This window comes from Astatotilapia calliptera, chromosome 14 (genome assembly GCF_964374335.1).
Source record: "Astatotilapia calliptera chromosome 14, fAstCal68.1, whole genome shotgun sequence".
Lineage (NCBI taxonomy): Eukaryota > Metazoa > Chordata > Actinopteri > Cichliformes > Cichlidae > Astatotilapia > Astatotilapia calliptera.
In genome coordinates this window covers 7,414,945-7,431,667 of record NC_137435.1, presented here as the reverse complement: position 1 = coordinate 7,431,667, position 16,723 = coordinate 7,414,945, and the positions used below count along the sequence as shown (strand labels likewise).

The following is a 16,723-nucleotide window of genomic DNA, read 5'->3' as shown; positions in this document are numbered from 1 at the left end:
ATTTGACAGGTTAAATGCTGCCACAGAGCACAGAGAAAAGCCAAATCCTGAGCACTGGCACACATGAGAGACAACACATCCAAAACAGTACCAGCCTCATCAACCATTATATAATTCAGCAAGGGCTCATAGACTCATGCCTCACAGACCATATTCAATATGCCATGCTGCATCACAGCTGCGCCTTTCAATCAAGCTTCTCCGGACATTTTATGAGGCCCAGAAAGAAAAAAAAATAATTGCAGACAGATATGCTGTCCAAGCAGTCAACAACAACGGCTTATACTACTTTATACTGCTTCTAACTGAAATTCCTTTTCAAGGAATTGTACTTTTGTCTGCCATTATTACATGTTTGTGTTGATGCAAAATCAACATATTCTGTACAGCCACAAAGGCCACATGAGACTGAGATGCTCATAACGAAAAATGGAAAATAAAAATAAAATAAATAAAGATAAAGATTAGGTAACCTTTACAGAATAGCAGTAATACCGGCCAAATATGGTAATTAATTACACAAGAATAGCAAAGATTCTGTTGCTTTGAAAAGTCATTATTAGACAATCTGGATTAGTAAGCATGCCGTGTAACAGCAGCACAAATAATACACGCAGCAAACTAAGCAATGTCTATGTCAAGCCTGCTCTGTTTACCCACCAGTGGCCAAATTACTAAGTGCACATAATTGAGCTAAAATGCTTTGTTACTTATTGATTCAAATGTAATGTGTGTGTCCTGCTAACTTGGGTGAGCAGTTAGGAAACTGGATGGATGTGTGTATTCTCAAAAGTTAAACAGTCTGGCCGTAATGCCCTGCTAATTCAAAGGGTTATTGCCCCGTGTCACTCAAGATGAAAGGTTTTGTCTGGCAGCGAGTTGGACACGGCATACCTAAAATAGTTGACAATGAGTTATTGCGATTAATATACTTTACTTAATATACATCATCTTTTGATAACGCACAATGAAAAGCAAACACGCACTCACACAAAATTGTAAAACACAATAAAATGCCTAATATGTAAGCAGAAATTGCCCACTCATTACCAGGCAGAAATGATCTAAATGAACATTTAAAACACAAACTTCATGTAGTGCCATTTATAACAATGTGCAAATGAAGTGTTTGATATTTGGAGATTATGGACTTTTTCCACAGCTTTGGAAACCAACAGGCTGCTGCAACAATCCCCAGATTTATGAGCACACAGTCATGTTTTGGTACATTAGTTAAATTAGTTTGGTATCCAAGCAGGCATAACTTTAGTAAACTACCCATAGTGACATTTGGACCGAGTCATTTCTCAATGTGTCCAAAACACTTTCCCAAAATGGATGAGTAAGACCACATTCCCACATTTTTCATCACAGCACTCACTGTGCAGCAGATGCTGCTTGCAAATGTCAAGTTATTATTTTCACACTCACAAACATAAAGCTAAACATCACAAAATAAGCCTCCCAGCCTACGCCTGCGTGCCAGGTGAGGTCACAACTAATGACTGTCTTGAGTGTCTGTAAAGACACTTTTAAAAGTGCCATCTATCTCCTCTGCAGAATGTCCTTACACAAGCACAATGGTGGCAAATAAGCAACATGGATTGGAGACTGCAGCTGACAGAAGCTCAATAATCCAAGGTCGAGGCATTTAACAGACAAAGACAAAAGGCTTATCTAACCACTTTCCGTTTGCCTCACATCAGAAGTTATGTCAGTCAAACCAAGTGAGTGACAGCTTCCACTTTAAAGATTTATTCTAATTCTAAATGGTTGCCTTCAGGTATTCTGCTGTTATAGTGTCAAGTTCTATACAAGAAAATTTATTTACAGTAAGATAAAAAAAAAAATTGCTACCCCGAAGAAGAAAGGGTAGGTATAACTTCTGTTTTCAACACTTGGATGTTTATATATATTGCACACAGATAAGGCATCAGAGTTACCACACTATCAACACAGCCCAAACTTTCAGCTCATGTATGCCTGGTTTAATCTCACTTATCTTTTTTTCTTGAAAGCAGATTATACCCATAGCTTTCATGTGCAATGTGATTTGCCAAACATCTCTGCCTGTTAAATGCAAGGTATTATAGGAAGGAGGGGAAAAGGGACATCTGATATTTGGATGCTCAGCTGTAACAAATCCCTCTGTCATAAAACATCTGCAGATTGTAAACAGGCTGTGATGTGACATTGCTCAATGTCACAAAGCAATAAAGTTATTTAGATCTAAATTATTATTATTTTTTACCTTCTTAGGACATCATAAACAACCTTAAAAAGAATTTTAAAAAGCGGCTTCTACGTTTTGTCTTTCTCAGAGAATGGGTAAATTAGCTTGTAGTTTATGTGTTAAATATTTTATTCATAATTTTAAATAAAACATTTAAAATGTTATTAAAATCTATAAATAAATTCTAGTAACGATGTATGTAATATTAGAATATAATTTTGGTGAAAATATATTTAATCAGTTTAGGTTTTCGTAGATAGACCAGACTACATGTAAAAGAAAAATCTTTCATAATATGTTTATATATAATATCATAAGAGACAGACAGACTGATCCAGTAGTAATATGAAGACAGAGACAGAGAGGTCAGGGAACAGTTTCTGTATGCTTGAATTTTATTAAATGTTCCTTTAGATTTTGTTGTTGTTTTTGTTAAAATGCACTAATAACACGTCAAAGTTTTACATTCTTTTGCATATTCTAACGCATGTCTGCGAGACATTTGCCTCATAAAGACAGAAGTGTTAATGCCAAAGGTTCCTAGGTCTTAGGGACAGGCCAGCCGGTGACCACGTGGGAGATGTGGCTTACATGTATAAACTACCATTTGAGAAAGAGTCAAACAGAAAACTGCATGTCTTTGTTTTCACAAACGGCGTGATCAGAGGCTTCTAGTGGTCTACAATTGTTTGAGTAACCACAAAGGCAGCTTTTGTTTGGAAATGCTAAACTGAGATTAGCTCCAGCAGGCAAGGAGGCTATACATGGAGCCTCTGAAGAAAACACAGTAATCACGCAGTTGCTCTGGTGGCATGGAAAACCCCGAAACTGAACCCTTTAAAACAAACTGTGCAGCTGCTGAAACAGAAACCCAGAGGAAATCTCAGAAGATTATCCACCAATTGCACCAGTTAAGACGTCCAGCAGGATGTTCTGAAGCCCATATTATATTGATTTGATGCCAGTATGCACTACCGCAAACACATCAGTGACTCAATTGATTTCAGTGGATGTTTTTTCTATCAATGGCGTTCTTGATACCAAGTACATTCATGTAAAATCTCCTTTTTACCCATTACCCCCAGAATCATCAACATAGGCTGAAAAATGCAATGATAGCTGCACTTTATTGCAGCCATCTATCAGTACACGAGCTTGATGTCGGTGCTTCCATGCAGTGCCTTCCCAATAATTTCACCACAGCATCAGATTATTTCGATTTTTCTAACATAACGAGAAATTCCTTGAATCGTTTTTCTTTGAGCAGTAAAATTGTTTTTCTAATCTTGACAAGAATTTTCAGTTGTTAAAACTGTCAAATGCTCTCTCAACAATATCTTCTCATGAGCAGTATCGACATTCTGTGCATGGCCATTTTTAAAAATCATTTACTGTGAGAAGTTTTCCTGTTGCCATGTGCAAAGATCTTAGCTCCCGCTATTATTTGATGGCTTCTTGTAATTCTTGTCTCTGCTTTGTCTTTCTAGATTCCTGCAGCTGTTTCCTTTAGTTTATTTTTCTTTTCCCTCACCAAAGTCCCTAAGCTGTCTAATGCACCTATTTGTCTGAGAGGACACGTTAATCAAGAAAACTCCTCAGCACTACAGACTTTGTGTCTAGTTCACCTGAACGGCGATTGCTGTGATCTATGGTCCACCACAGCTGCTTTTAGGACATTTTTAGAATTAAACTTGGCCCCTTTTTTTAAAGAAAGGGAAAATAAAATCAGTCTGCTAAACCTACCACACAGGGAAACACGTAGCACGATGAAGGGTAAAGAGCAATTTCTTCATTTCAGCTTAAAGTCAATTGGTCAAACCTAGAAAATTAATCACAGTTAAAAAACTAAGAAGAAAAGGTATATATATAACTGTCAGTAAAACAAGAAGTTTCTTTCTCCTCAGCCTATCAATGTGAACTTAGATATCCAGTCTTAAGCTCATTAAATCTGAATTGAATTTCTTTTCAGTTTCCATGTTGCAAATCTGTATTCACCTCGGGTGATAAACCTCTTCTGGCTACCAATTAAGGGAAAACATTTACACGCACAGCCCAATTTAAATGCACCACCATCGGAGCAGACATGCTCAATCACCTCAAGTCTGTCCCATTTATCATGGCCTTACAACAGCTGCACTCCCTGTATATTGATTCTGTAGCATATGTGTATGTCTGGTTTCACTCAAAAATCTAGGAGGATGCCAACGCTCATGTTGGACTATACCTCAGGTTACTGTTGGGCTTTGAGGATGTGAAGCTGTTATACCGGAAAGACGCATTGACAGAACCTTGTGCAAGACATCAGAGATGAATGATTAAAGCCCTGAGCGTATTGACACTATGTACAGTATTGATCCAGGTATTGATTCTACAAGTATCATTGTTGTAGCCACCCTTTAGATGTTGATTGCCTGCAGGCCATATGAAGTATACACCAAAATGACCAGCGATTGTCAATAGCTATTTTATTCTGCAGAGTAGACTAAATTAAAATAAACTCTCGCACTGCTGTAGTTATATTAGTTTAATTTAATTTTTGCTGCTATAAAGATCAGATACTACCTGCAGATAAAAATGTACATTTTAGATCACAGTGAATCTACAACAGCACAAGTATTCGCATGTAGGGTACTCTGAAAGTAAACAATAGTGTTTTACTTTATTGAACTGAAATTTATTCAACTTGTGGACATTTAGATGTTTACTGTGAAGTAAAGCTGGTATCATTAAAATAGAAACAGCAGCTCATTTTTATGACAAAAAAAAAACACTCTTTGGAAAACCATCAAGTGGGGTCAGATTTGTTGCTTTGGCTGGCCAGCTCTGGTCCACTAGACCGCGTGCCCTTTTCTTAGTAGACACTGTTTCACATAAAAACCTGTAAAATATCCAGAGCACATGACATTGTTGTCATTAAAGCACCGATGCTGAGATTTTTAATACTGCAAGTACCACAAACAAAATGTATTAACATCCAATTCATTTGGGTGGAAGCAGAATTATCAGAGGGGGATATCACAAAAGTCCTGCATAGAAAGTGTGAACTTAAACCTACTTTTAACTAATAAATGATTTTTCTCACTCTCTGTCTTGGACACTCGGGTGAAAAGAGGCGCTGACTCACCTGGTGGTGAGTTGGATCAGCTGGTGGGGGAGGATGCTGGACAGACCTGGTGTGCCCACATATACAGTGAGACTCAGAGTGTCTGGCAGAGACTCCAGTCCAAGATATCTTCAACTTCAACCTCTGGCAGAAATCTGAGGGACAGCACTCTGAGGGAGGCTGTGGATGTTCAGTCTGAGTGAACCATGTTCTGAACCTCCGTTGCTGAGGATGATGCACTGAGCTGTGACTGTAATTTTTCTGCCTGGCAATAACTAGATGGTGGACACACCCACCAGAAGTAAATTGAGCTGTTAAGCTGAAGAGGAAGTCTTTTTTTTTTTTTTTTAATCGGTTGGCTTGTGGGATTTCAGAGTCAGGTAGTGGGTACCTGCAGGCCAAGTGTGGCAGAGTGGTTAGCACTCTTGCAAACAGGAAAAAACAAAACCTGAAAACGTTGTTGTGGGAGCAGTTCATTGAGGCTGTGGAGCAAAACTTTTGGTTAGCCTAGTAGTGACTCTGAAACTGTCAGGTGATTCAGAAGGGTGAAGCTATGCTGTACTCACAATATATTCATTTGGGATGATGTGCTGTTGTCTGCAATTAAAAGGAAAGTTAGGAATTAGAAAGAATATTTTGAGGTTCTCCTCAAATCCACTTACACTTTCAGGAAGCAGACTCTGGGGATGTGGGAAGAGTCCCTGAGGTAGTTAAAGAACTCCATGGTGGCAGAGCCCACGGGATGGATGATGTGCCCTCTTTTTGTGACACACCTCTATAACATTGCATGGAAATTTGGACCACGGTATTGGTTCTCACCTTAAGAATGGGGACTGGTGGATGTGTTCCAACTTCTAGCAGTTCACACTCCTCAGCCTCCATGTGAAGGTCTATGCCAGGGAACAGACGAGGAGAGTCCACCTGGAGAGTCCAAGCTTGAATGCAGGAGGCATTTGACCTGTGTCCTGAGGAGTTGCTTTCAGAGTATGGGCTATTGTTATGGGCTATGCAGTCCCCATATAACATCGAGATGCTAGTTCACATTTCCAACAACAAGTCAGGCTGGTTCCTGGTGGGTGTTGAACTCTGCCACAACTCTGATTTTTTTTATGGACAGAATTTCTAGGTGCAGTCAAGGGGTAGTGGGTTTTCATTTTTCAAATATCCAGATGAAATTAACAGTCACTCAAGTAAGAAGTGCAACATGAAATTATTTGAAATCCTTCCTCAAGTGGTTCCATAACTGAATATATGAGCAATTTGTACACTGAAGATTTGAACATTGTGAAACTTTTGAAAATCAATATTTCAGTCAAGCCAGATGAAGAAAGAAGCTGCCAGACACGGATTCAACTTTATTCTATCAGTCATGGAAATTCACACGTGTTTCAGTGCAGCAGCAGAATGAGCAAATATGGAGCTTTGAGATAATCCAGCCAATTTAAACTTACGGAGGAATACCAAAAAGAAGCAGAATAGTGTGACCTCTACTGTTTTGTGACTTAGTTTCACTTTAAAGGAACCCTCAGATTCCCTCAACTGATCCAGGTTTTACTGTGGCCTGCCACCCAGGGAATCTTTAAATCAGGCAATATGTCAGCTCTACGAAAGGTTCGCTGCACCTGGCTTTACTATAAAGTAGGCAATGATGCAGTAAAAGGCCAAGCGATGAACTGGATGCTCTCTTGCACAGCCAGACTTCAGACCAAGGATAAACCCCACATTTACCTTTGTCTCCTTCTGTCATGGAAAATAGAGAATGGGGGCTGCAGCAAGGTCTTAGTGGCAGGACAGGACAGTTCAATCAGGAAAGAAGCCAGTGCATTAAAGACACCGATAGGACTTTGATTCATCTGATTCTAAAAGCAATGAATAAAACATTAGGTATTATCTTTGAATCTACTTACTATGAAGATTGTAAAAAAGTAGCACATTATACCCATAACCTAGACAAAAAACCAGAAGGTTATACTAATGAAATTACATACAATTTACAAGGAAACAATACATTTCAGATCATTTTTGGTAGAACTTTCAACATGTTTAATCCCACAGATCCAGCAATAAATGTCACCTGTGTAGTTTTAATGAATGGCCCATTGATGGCCAATGAAAAAAAAAAATACTACTACTAATAGTTACCTCTTTGAAAAGGAAGTGATGACTGCTCTTTTTCTGTTCTGCAATTTAGAAACAATTAGATATTATCGTGTGGATTCACTCTACATTCCCTATAGCCTTAAAATGTTTAATTTTTGAGAGTCTTTCTGAAACTACTTTTCATTTCTATTTAAGCAACGAGAAATAAAATAACTGGGGTTTAAACTAAGAACTTATAAAATGATTGCTGGGCAGTCAAGTACTTTCATGCATGCCTACTGGATTGACTTGAACATAGCTCTATGGGGCATATAATATATGCTTTTAATGATTTCAGATCATGCTAAATCCACAAGTAAGTAAGAATATTGTGAAATGCCTCTAGATTAAATAGCTGAATTCCTATCAGTCCTAACCTCTGCCCGATGTTACTTTTTAATGTGAAATTTTAATGACAGTGTGCCATACAGAGTTACAGACAACTTTAGATATGAGCAAATTGAAAACAGAACCACAATCTTATTAAGATACTTTAAGGTCAACAAAACTGTGTAGCTGAATATATTTATTCAGGGTGCTTGAACCAAGCTTCAAACTGGTCCTGAAAAACTTGCACAAAACTCCTCATGAACACTATTACCTTTAGACCATTGCAACAATGTATGTGTCATGGATTACTCTTATAGATAATTCATTGTGTTTGTTATTGCTTCCCTTAGAAACAGATATTATGAAATTGGTGACCCCCTGACCTTCATGCATGTGTCACCTTTGGGTCAAATTTAGTCTACTTTTATATATTCAGCTATCTGCACAGTGCAATTGTGAAAGTAACTGCTAACTGGGTAGATTATAAGGTCTTGGCAGAGGTCTAAACTAAGCTGACTGCTTTCTTGCTTGACCTTTAAATCTTCCTATACAGACTGCTCCTTCCTTATCCCCAGATTTACACATCCATCCCATTATATTTCCTCACACAATGGGTCTTGAGAAAAGTAGCTCGGATCTCCAAAACTGAATCACCACTGTCTCCAATCTGCAGGGATTTGGCTGAATTCCAAGATCTGTATAAACAAATCACCATATGTGACTCTTACTTCCTGAAAGGAAATACACCTGCAGGCAAAAATCTAGGAAATGTTGATTTTTTTCTCTGTTGAGCAGCATGAGACATCATATTTGGAAACTATTTGCAGGCAGACATCATGTGATTTAGCAAGCGCCAGACATTTTCCCATATCTCATTACTATATTTCAGTGGTAAATGTTTAGAGTAGAAACAGAGGAAAAACACAAAGTGTGAAGAACAAGAAGAAAGTTTAATCAACCAGATTTGTCATCTCGCTTCTTAGATTTACTCTTAAATGTGTCTCCCTAATGAGGCCTCACTGCGGGGCCCTTTTGCTTTAATTTCTTATGAGTGAGGATTCACAGTATATCAGATTAACTGGCGTATTTCAAGAAGTTCCCCTTTAATAGTACACCATCTGCCAGCACACAGGCAGGGTTTAGTTCTGAAGAGGGTATACTTTATACACTACACTTGTACTTGTTTTTGAATTCTGAATTGAACAACACTTGTTCAAATATCTTAACATTACTTAACCTGGAGACTTAACCGGCAAACCAAGTGACATTAATTTACAGCTAATAGGAAGGATAACAATCTGAAAATAAATTATGATGCAAGAAAAAAATAGGAAAACAATTTTATGTCATGTAAAGGTCAAAAATATTGCACATACTGTGCATTTTGGTTTCCTCAGAATAAATGGTCAAGAAGATGATTTTAGAGGACAAAAGACATCGTGTTTGATGATTAGTGGACTGATGCAATACAATGCTTTCTGTTGACTCTCACTACAAAGCGCTTCCTTTAATCCTTCTGTTCACATTCTTCCCTAATTCTCATTCTCTGCCATTCCTGTCACTGCCGGGGGGGCCAATAGGCTGAAAATCCAAACATCACAGAAACCTCGAATAACAAATTCAAATTAGCTTGCAGAATCAGAAGTCCCAAGAGTAATATTTTTACATTTAAATACCAAAACATACAGCGTGACCTGTAAAGCAGACTCAACAGCTAATAAATGATTTATATATACAATTTTATATTACATCAGATTTATATCACATATAAGCCTGTAAAAACATACTACTGTAAAAATAACCAAATATTTCCTTCAATTTAGTAGCATCTGCTAATTGTCCTAAAAGAAGATTCAGAAAACAAACATATTCCCATGATAAATCTGTCCAAAACTGTATGATTTAAGACCTTTTTTTAAGTGAAAAAACATGGAAGTGCATGTGAAAATCTCTTACTGTATGATATTACAGTTTACCTCTTACTGTAGCGGCTGCATCTGTTGGAGGACCCTTCTTTGCAGTTCTTCTCTGGCAATTTCAGGACGAGTGTTAAACTGTGACCTGCCTCAAAAGCAAAGTCACGGGGATCGCTCAGTTCTAAATCACAAAGCGATTCCCTGAACAACAACGCTGCAAAGACAATTTAATACTTGACTCTGTAAGTTTTATAAAATGGAAGGACAGTAGGGAATGCATGAAGCGGCAGTATGAAGATATTGGCTGGTTGTTTTTTGAAAGGCTGTTTTTGACACAGCAGAGTCACCCTCCTTGTGTGCATGATGCAAGTGTCAGAGAAAGCTAACTCAGAATGACAAGGGGACAACCTTTACACGTGGCATGCTAGCTTCAAATCATCCAATCAGTTTTGAAATTTAAATTCCAAAAATATTGTTTTCGGAGCAAGGTTGCTCCGCTTTCGGTTTGACATTTTAGTCGGTGTGCGGCTAACCCAATCAAAACCATTTGTCACTCCTTTAGTCACACTACAGACAGGTAGGCCAGGTTATACACACGTTAGAAAAATGTACCTAAGGTAATATTTTTATGTCTATTTCTATGGCCAAGTCATTAAAAATATTCAAATACTACAGTAATAGCAGCTTATTTTTAACATACAAAATGTAACTACAAGTAGTGTCATCAAAAACAGCAAAAATATTGTTTTTTTAATCTCAAGCAATATGCATTAGACCCATTACCATTGAATATACTGTAGATTACTAAAAAGCACAGTATATCCTGCACACATCCACATGCGTGCACACACACACTGACATTAACCTAGGGGGAGTTCATGTTTTAATTGCTGACACTATAGCTTCTGGCTCTCTGAACCAAATGGGTCCCCTTGCTGGATACATAATCCATTATCATAAATCAGATGCGCCAACACAGTCAGGTGCTGCATGAATAATTAAAGGTTGGTACATTAGCACTTGTGTGGAGGCATGTGTTTGAGCCGACATCATTGAACAGGCTAAAAGCACCACAAAACCCCTCCATTGACATTAAACAGCTTAATGCTTAGCACTACAGACAGAAATGATGTACAAGTTAGAAAGAGGAGACCACTCTCACCATCCTCCCCTTTTGAACGTAACCAAAACAGAGAAGTCCGAAAGAAGAGTATCTATGGGATAGACACTGCTCGGAGCAGTGTTCGTCCTCTGTTCTGCTGTGTGGTCGTATCTCTTGTGGTTGAGCCAGCACCCTTGTCTGAACCTGCGCGGGTGAGCCAGGTTACTCTGACTCTGTAATAGAGTCCACAGAGCTAGAGGCAGAGGAAGCAAAAGGTCGGTTCAGGCAAGAAGGCTTTAGGACTATAGATCTCCATACTAACATTAATTACACTTGAGGCAAATTCATTTGGATTTCTGCCCTGTAAGATAAGCTTTTACTGCAGACAAGGCAAGAGAGAAGCCCAGGAGGAAGGAGAGATACTCTTGATGCTGTCCTATTTGGCTCTGCAGAGTGTCTTTTATCACACAAAGTTTTGCGGCCTCTAATGCCACGCATGTGAAATTTAATCTACCCATATCTTACATGACACATGGCCAAGACTCCTTAAAATGCAAACCTGTGTGATAGCTCAGCAAGGTTCTATATGATTTGAGTTTTAGTTTAAATATGTGAATGAATGGCCTGTTGTCCTGATGGAAGCAGTCATCAGAAGATGAGCACCTGATGTTGTAGTCCGTCTGCTTCAATGTTTGACCTTTTGTGTCATTTTTGTGTTCAGAGATGGTTTTCTGGATACCTTGGGTGTAGCTACTGGATATTAGAGTTATTTCACGGACACACACGCACACACACCTATACGAACAGACATTCTGAAAGTCAGAAATTCCAAAAACAATCATTTAAAAAATATACATCACATTTATTTGTACTGACACCAGGAGTCCGTACAGAGCTATCTTTGTCTATTAATGTGTTTGGGCACAGCATGTACCCAAACCACTGTTTCCTACTTCCATACATCCAACAGTTAACAAACTGTATCACCAAGCATTGCTTAATTGCTACCAAAAAACAGAGTTTGACATAGCTGACACACACCACTGTTTTTCTCTAAAGGTAACACAATGTACAAAAAGCAAGTCTGGAAATAGTAAGATTCTTGGTTCCATAAAAAAAACTTTTTTCTCCTCAATGTGTGAATAAGAAAACAATGCACTTATCTCTACTGAGCCTCTGCTGCATTGCTTGTTAGGCAGCCAAGGGGTAAATTGATGCAGATAAGTAATGAAAAGAAACAGGTCGGCTGATCCCTGTATTACTACCACAGCAGCTTTCAAGGAATTGTTCATGCTCTGTAGAGCCCCGGAGCTGTAGGAGCCGTCTGGAAGTAGTTAGATGCCAGTCATTGAGAGGAACACATAATGTTAAATTAAGTGATTAAACAAATCCTTCCACATAATGTATACTACAGTACAACACTATTGTGATGTTGAAAAGAATGGCGCAACTCAAATGTCCGGGGCCTCAAAGAAAACTGAATTGAAAAGGAGGGACTCTGAAGAGCTGCATGTGAACTGGCAGAATCAAACCCCTTCAGCACACCTCAGGCCCTTTGAGATGGGTAAGGCCGAAGCAAGCAGGCAGTCAGAGAGAAAAAGGGAGCAGAAGACTGGTGGCTCCCTTCATGAAAGTGAGGACACCACCGTGGCCTCACCAGGAAGCTGAAGGCACCAGAAGAACCAGGAGGATTGCAGTCCATGTTAGGCTCCGTGGCAGGCAGTGCACTGAGCACTGGTTGCTTTTTGCTCGGACACCTAAGGAAAGCAAGTGGATGAGAGGAGAGTCAATACAAAGATGAATTCTTTTTTTAATGCTAAATTATGTATTCAATATAGTGGTCTATATATCGGGAGCGTGTAGCTGCATGGCAATAATCTTTTTCCTGAAGGGTGGAAAATGAGTGGTGGAATATAGAGACAAAGAGGAAAACTGCAACTGCCTTTAAAATCTGGCTGGTCACACGTAACACTGCAAAGTTTCGGTTCATTCTGTTGCTTAGAAGTTAATTGGCTGTGCAGGAGTAGGAAGGTTTGTGTGGGCGAGGTAATTAAAACAGTATTAGCCAAAGAAAACTTGGCTCGCTGAACAGCTGTGGTGACTAAATTAAGGGCAGGACATAAGATTGCTACAAAGAGAAAACAGCTTGTGCATAGAAATTGGATTTCAGAGGTCATGTAATGTGAGTGAGAAGAGAGGCAACTAAGCAGCTTCCAGCTTACCAGAGGAAGTGACAAGTCGAACTTGGGAGCTGAAGGCTCCCTCTCCCCCTTCACTGAGCGCCCGCACCTCGATGACATAAGTGCCTCCCTCTGGCAGTGAGAGCATGGTTGAAGGGTTAATGGTTCTTGTCACCTGGTTGTGGCCTCTGCCCTCCTGTTTCAGTAACACCTGCATTACATATGCACATTGAAGGTTTACTTCACTTTTTATTTCCCCGTATATCACACTAAAAGTGCATTCAGACCCCTATGAAAGAAAAAAATGGTCAAATAAGCTAAGTGTATTTGCAGATATATTCTTATTTGTTACAAAACTAGGTCAGTAGAAATGCAGCAAGCCAATCTTTATGAGAAAGTAGTAGTTTGAATGTAAACCCTGCTGAAGGTAATGGTAATACCTATTGCATTTATATAGTTGTGTATCATAGGTCATTTTTCAATCTTTTCGAGAGGTATCATTTCTCTAAGATACAGTCGGGGAAATAATTATTTGATCCTAATAATTATTCAACTTTTATGTAATGTGTTTTTGTTTTCGTTGATATCCCGTCTCTCTCCATTAAAATGAAACGACCATAAACATTAATGACTGTTTATTTCTTTGCGAGTTAGCAAACATACGCATTCAGCAGGGGATCAAATAATTATTTGCCACAGTGTATAAACTATAAACACGGCTACTCATGTGGAGACGAGGAGAGTTTGAGATCAATCTTTAGCAAAATCGAGGATAGGATACTTTGTTTGGGAACTTTTCCTCCCTGCATTAACAATTTACCAGATTTTATGTAACTGAACAATATAAGGATGGATCATTACCATGTACCCGATGACATCAGACTCATTGTCTTTTGCCTTCACGGGGTCCCAGCTTAAGGACACATTGTTGCCCTCCTGAAGCCAGTGAAGGTTGGCTGGTGGCTGAGCAGGAGCTATGGATATAACACAACACCCAAAGTCCAAATTTAAAAAGACTTTAAAAGAGAGCTTCAGCCAACTAGGTCAATTACTACACTTTCTACAGGCAAGCAAACTTAACAAGTAGCCTGTATTCCATATATAGTATTATGAGATTAGTGTCAGTGCTGTACTCACGGGGTTTCCTGGTCTTGGCTGTGACAGCAGTACTGCCAGGACCTTGGCCAATGCTGTTGAAGCCTTTTACTGTAATGGCATACACACTGTTCCCCTCTAATCCTGTCAAGACCATCGATGTCTCATTTTTTACAGTTTGTTGTTTTTTTCCTGACTCCTCCAGCTCCATATCCTTCCAGTAGCTGACCTGTTAATAGAAATTAAGGACAGAAAAATGCAAGAAGGAGAACGTTTTACAAAATGTCACACACCAAAAGTGTGCAAAGAAACAATCACAGACATAATTTATACAAACCTCATATCCTCTTGGTTTTCCAGGACCAGGCGTGGGCGATTTCCAAGTCACTCTAATTTCTGAGGAAGAAATGCCGTAAGCTTTCACATCAGACGGCGCTTCCCTTGGCTCTGTAAAACAACAGTGAAGATCTAATGGAGAAAACAACTCCTCCTCTGTCTTTAAAATTCATACAACCATGAATATTAACTTACCCCCCTCAGCAGAGTGGATGATGACAACTTTGCTAAATGGCCCATCTCCCTTATTGTTGTAGACACCAACCTTCACTTCAAAGGGGGTAAGAGGAGGGAAGGTCTCGTCCCTGTATTTGTACATCGTAGAGTCTGCGGAAGTCACCATCTTCTCCTTCCACCCTCGTGTCCCGTTGGCACGAAATGCAACAATATACCCAAAACCCTCACCATTTTGGAACTCCTCAGATACAGGCTGAAAACACAGAAAGAGGAGACTCAATCACCATGGAGTGTATTTCACTGGTATAAGAATACAAAAGCAGCTCAGCAGGACTTAAACTCTTTGACTGAAAGTGCATCATTTTCACAATTTCCAATCTGGACAGCTTCATCATTGAAAGCAAGGATCTCATTGAATGAAAAAAGAAGTTTCTCCTCTGCGGTAATCCCGTTTAACCAGCTTTCAATTTCCTACCCATTTACTGCAACTGTCTGCCAGTATTAATAAAGATGCAGTCAGTCTTGAGCAATGGAAACAAATCATATCTGGCTCAGTTGTGCCCATTATGTAGCTATTTATCTTTCCATGTCTGACAGGAGGATTTTGGGGACACGGGTTTCCAGTGATTATCTGTGGTTTTCCTATAGTGGTGAAACTGGGAAGTGTCTTCCACAGCTGCTCTGTACTTAATCAAATCAAGTGCCAATTTATTAAGTGAGCTAGAATCTAATTAAAATATGAGCAGCAGGGATTAAATCTTTGGCTAAATTTAATAAATGACAAACACCTGTACACCTGTTTTTGGCAAGTATGCTGCATTTGCTGTAATGTGTTGATTTGCATAAGCTTCAGAGTGATACAGTCCCCTGAAGGCATCACCCGCATTAGCTTTCTAGTCTGTAGGGGGATTGCGTGGGAATAGAGATGTAGTTCACATTTCATTCGACAATGACCAATCACCGTGACTGCCTAATTACAGGGATGATCAGTGGAAATGAATTAGCTTCCATCAAAATTATTCTCACGGCTGGCAGAGATTTGAAAGAGATGCCAAGGAACACAGGTCTTTACAAAACAGCGTGAACAAATTAGCTAGTTAAGTTCAGAAAGACTTTGGGATGTGAGATAGTCACAGATAAGCGTGGACACAGTTTGAACTGAGGTAAGTCTTAAGGCTCAGTGATGGGGACTATGGAGGCATCACTAATGGTCCTCCCTTTGGCTACAAGTGTAAAAGCAGTCTCTCGCAGTCGCCTCTAAAGAGATGGCTGAATGAAGCTGCAGAGACTGTTTAGTCATTCATCCTGCTTAATAACCCTGCCCACCATGGCTGTCCAGGCTCTGACAACTTTCCACAGATGATTGGAAAGGCGGAACTGCCATGCGCTCACATGCCCTGACTGCTAAAAAGGGCTAACATTCCTGCTCCGTCTCCTCTAATATCCATCTCCATTGATCACTGACAGAGTCTTGATTTATTTCCAAAAGCATTTAGCAGAAGCAAGAACAAATAGGGTAGAGCTAAAACTACTTAAAATGCCAAGAACCAGAAGGAGGCTACTGTATCAAAGTGAAGTGTCTCAGCATTGTGCTGTGATTCTCTCGAAAACTGACACACTTCCTGATGGGTGACCAATTCTTGTACCTCAAAATTGGCAGAGAGACAATATAATTCTTGAAGAAGCACTTAAATTTTTCACTGTTGTAGGCTCGCTACTTCACAAGTGACTTGATCTGACTGGAGAAAATGTCTGAATGAAAACAAATGAGGAGACTGAATAATGTTCGCTCTCACTTTTATGCTGAGCCACTCGTGGAAGAACCTAATTCTTCAGATCATGGATGTGCGTGAACGAAAGTCACAGCTATAAACCTTATGAGGAGAATCGTGAGCAAGAAATTGCTGTTTGTAATTATTTAAATTCACGCATGACTCATAAGGGCTCTTTATTAGGCTTTTGTGTCATACCAAGCATCAATCGTTATTTTATGAGCTTTATGTGTCCCTCAACATGGGGCGCTATGGTATTTATAAGATGGATGTCATTGTGCTATACTAGCCAAGCTAATGACACTCTTGAGTTATAAATAGGAAATGGTCTACCACCAAA

General features: G+C 39.3%; 1 protein-coding gene across 4 annotated transcripts in view; it reads right to left on the bottom strand.

Annotated features, from left to right (window-relative positions):
- Positions 1–11,664: 11,664 nt before the first annotated feature.
- The window catches only part of cntn5 (contactin 5), a 114,608-nt gene continuing 109,549 nt past the window's right edge, over positions 11,665–16,723 (bottom strand). For all 4 annotated transcript variants that reach the window (XM_026191357.2, XM_026191358.2, XM_026191359.2 and 1 more), the window contains 6 exons: positions 14,630–14,864; positions 14,436–14,545; positions 14,141–14,327; positions 13,865–13,977; positions 13,046–13,214; positions 11,665–12,580 (listed from right to left, as the gene is read on the bottom strand). In XM_026191357.2, the coding sequence (XP_026047142.2) occupies positions 12,477–12,580; positions 13,046–13,214; positions 13,865–13,977; positions 14,141–14,327; positions 14,436–14,545; positions 14,630–14,864 (918 nt within the window). In that variant the 3' untranslated portion in view covers positions 11,665–12,476. The remainder of the gene's footprint in view (positions 12,581–13,045; positions 13,215–13,864; positions 13,978–14,140; positions 14,328–14,435; positions 14,546–14,629; positions 14,865–16,723) is intronic.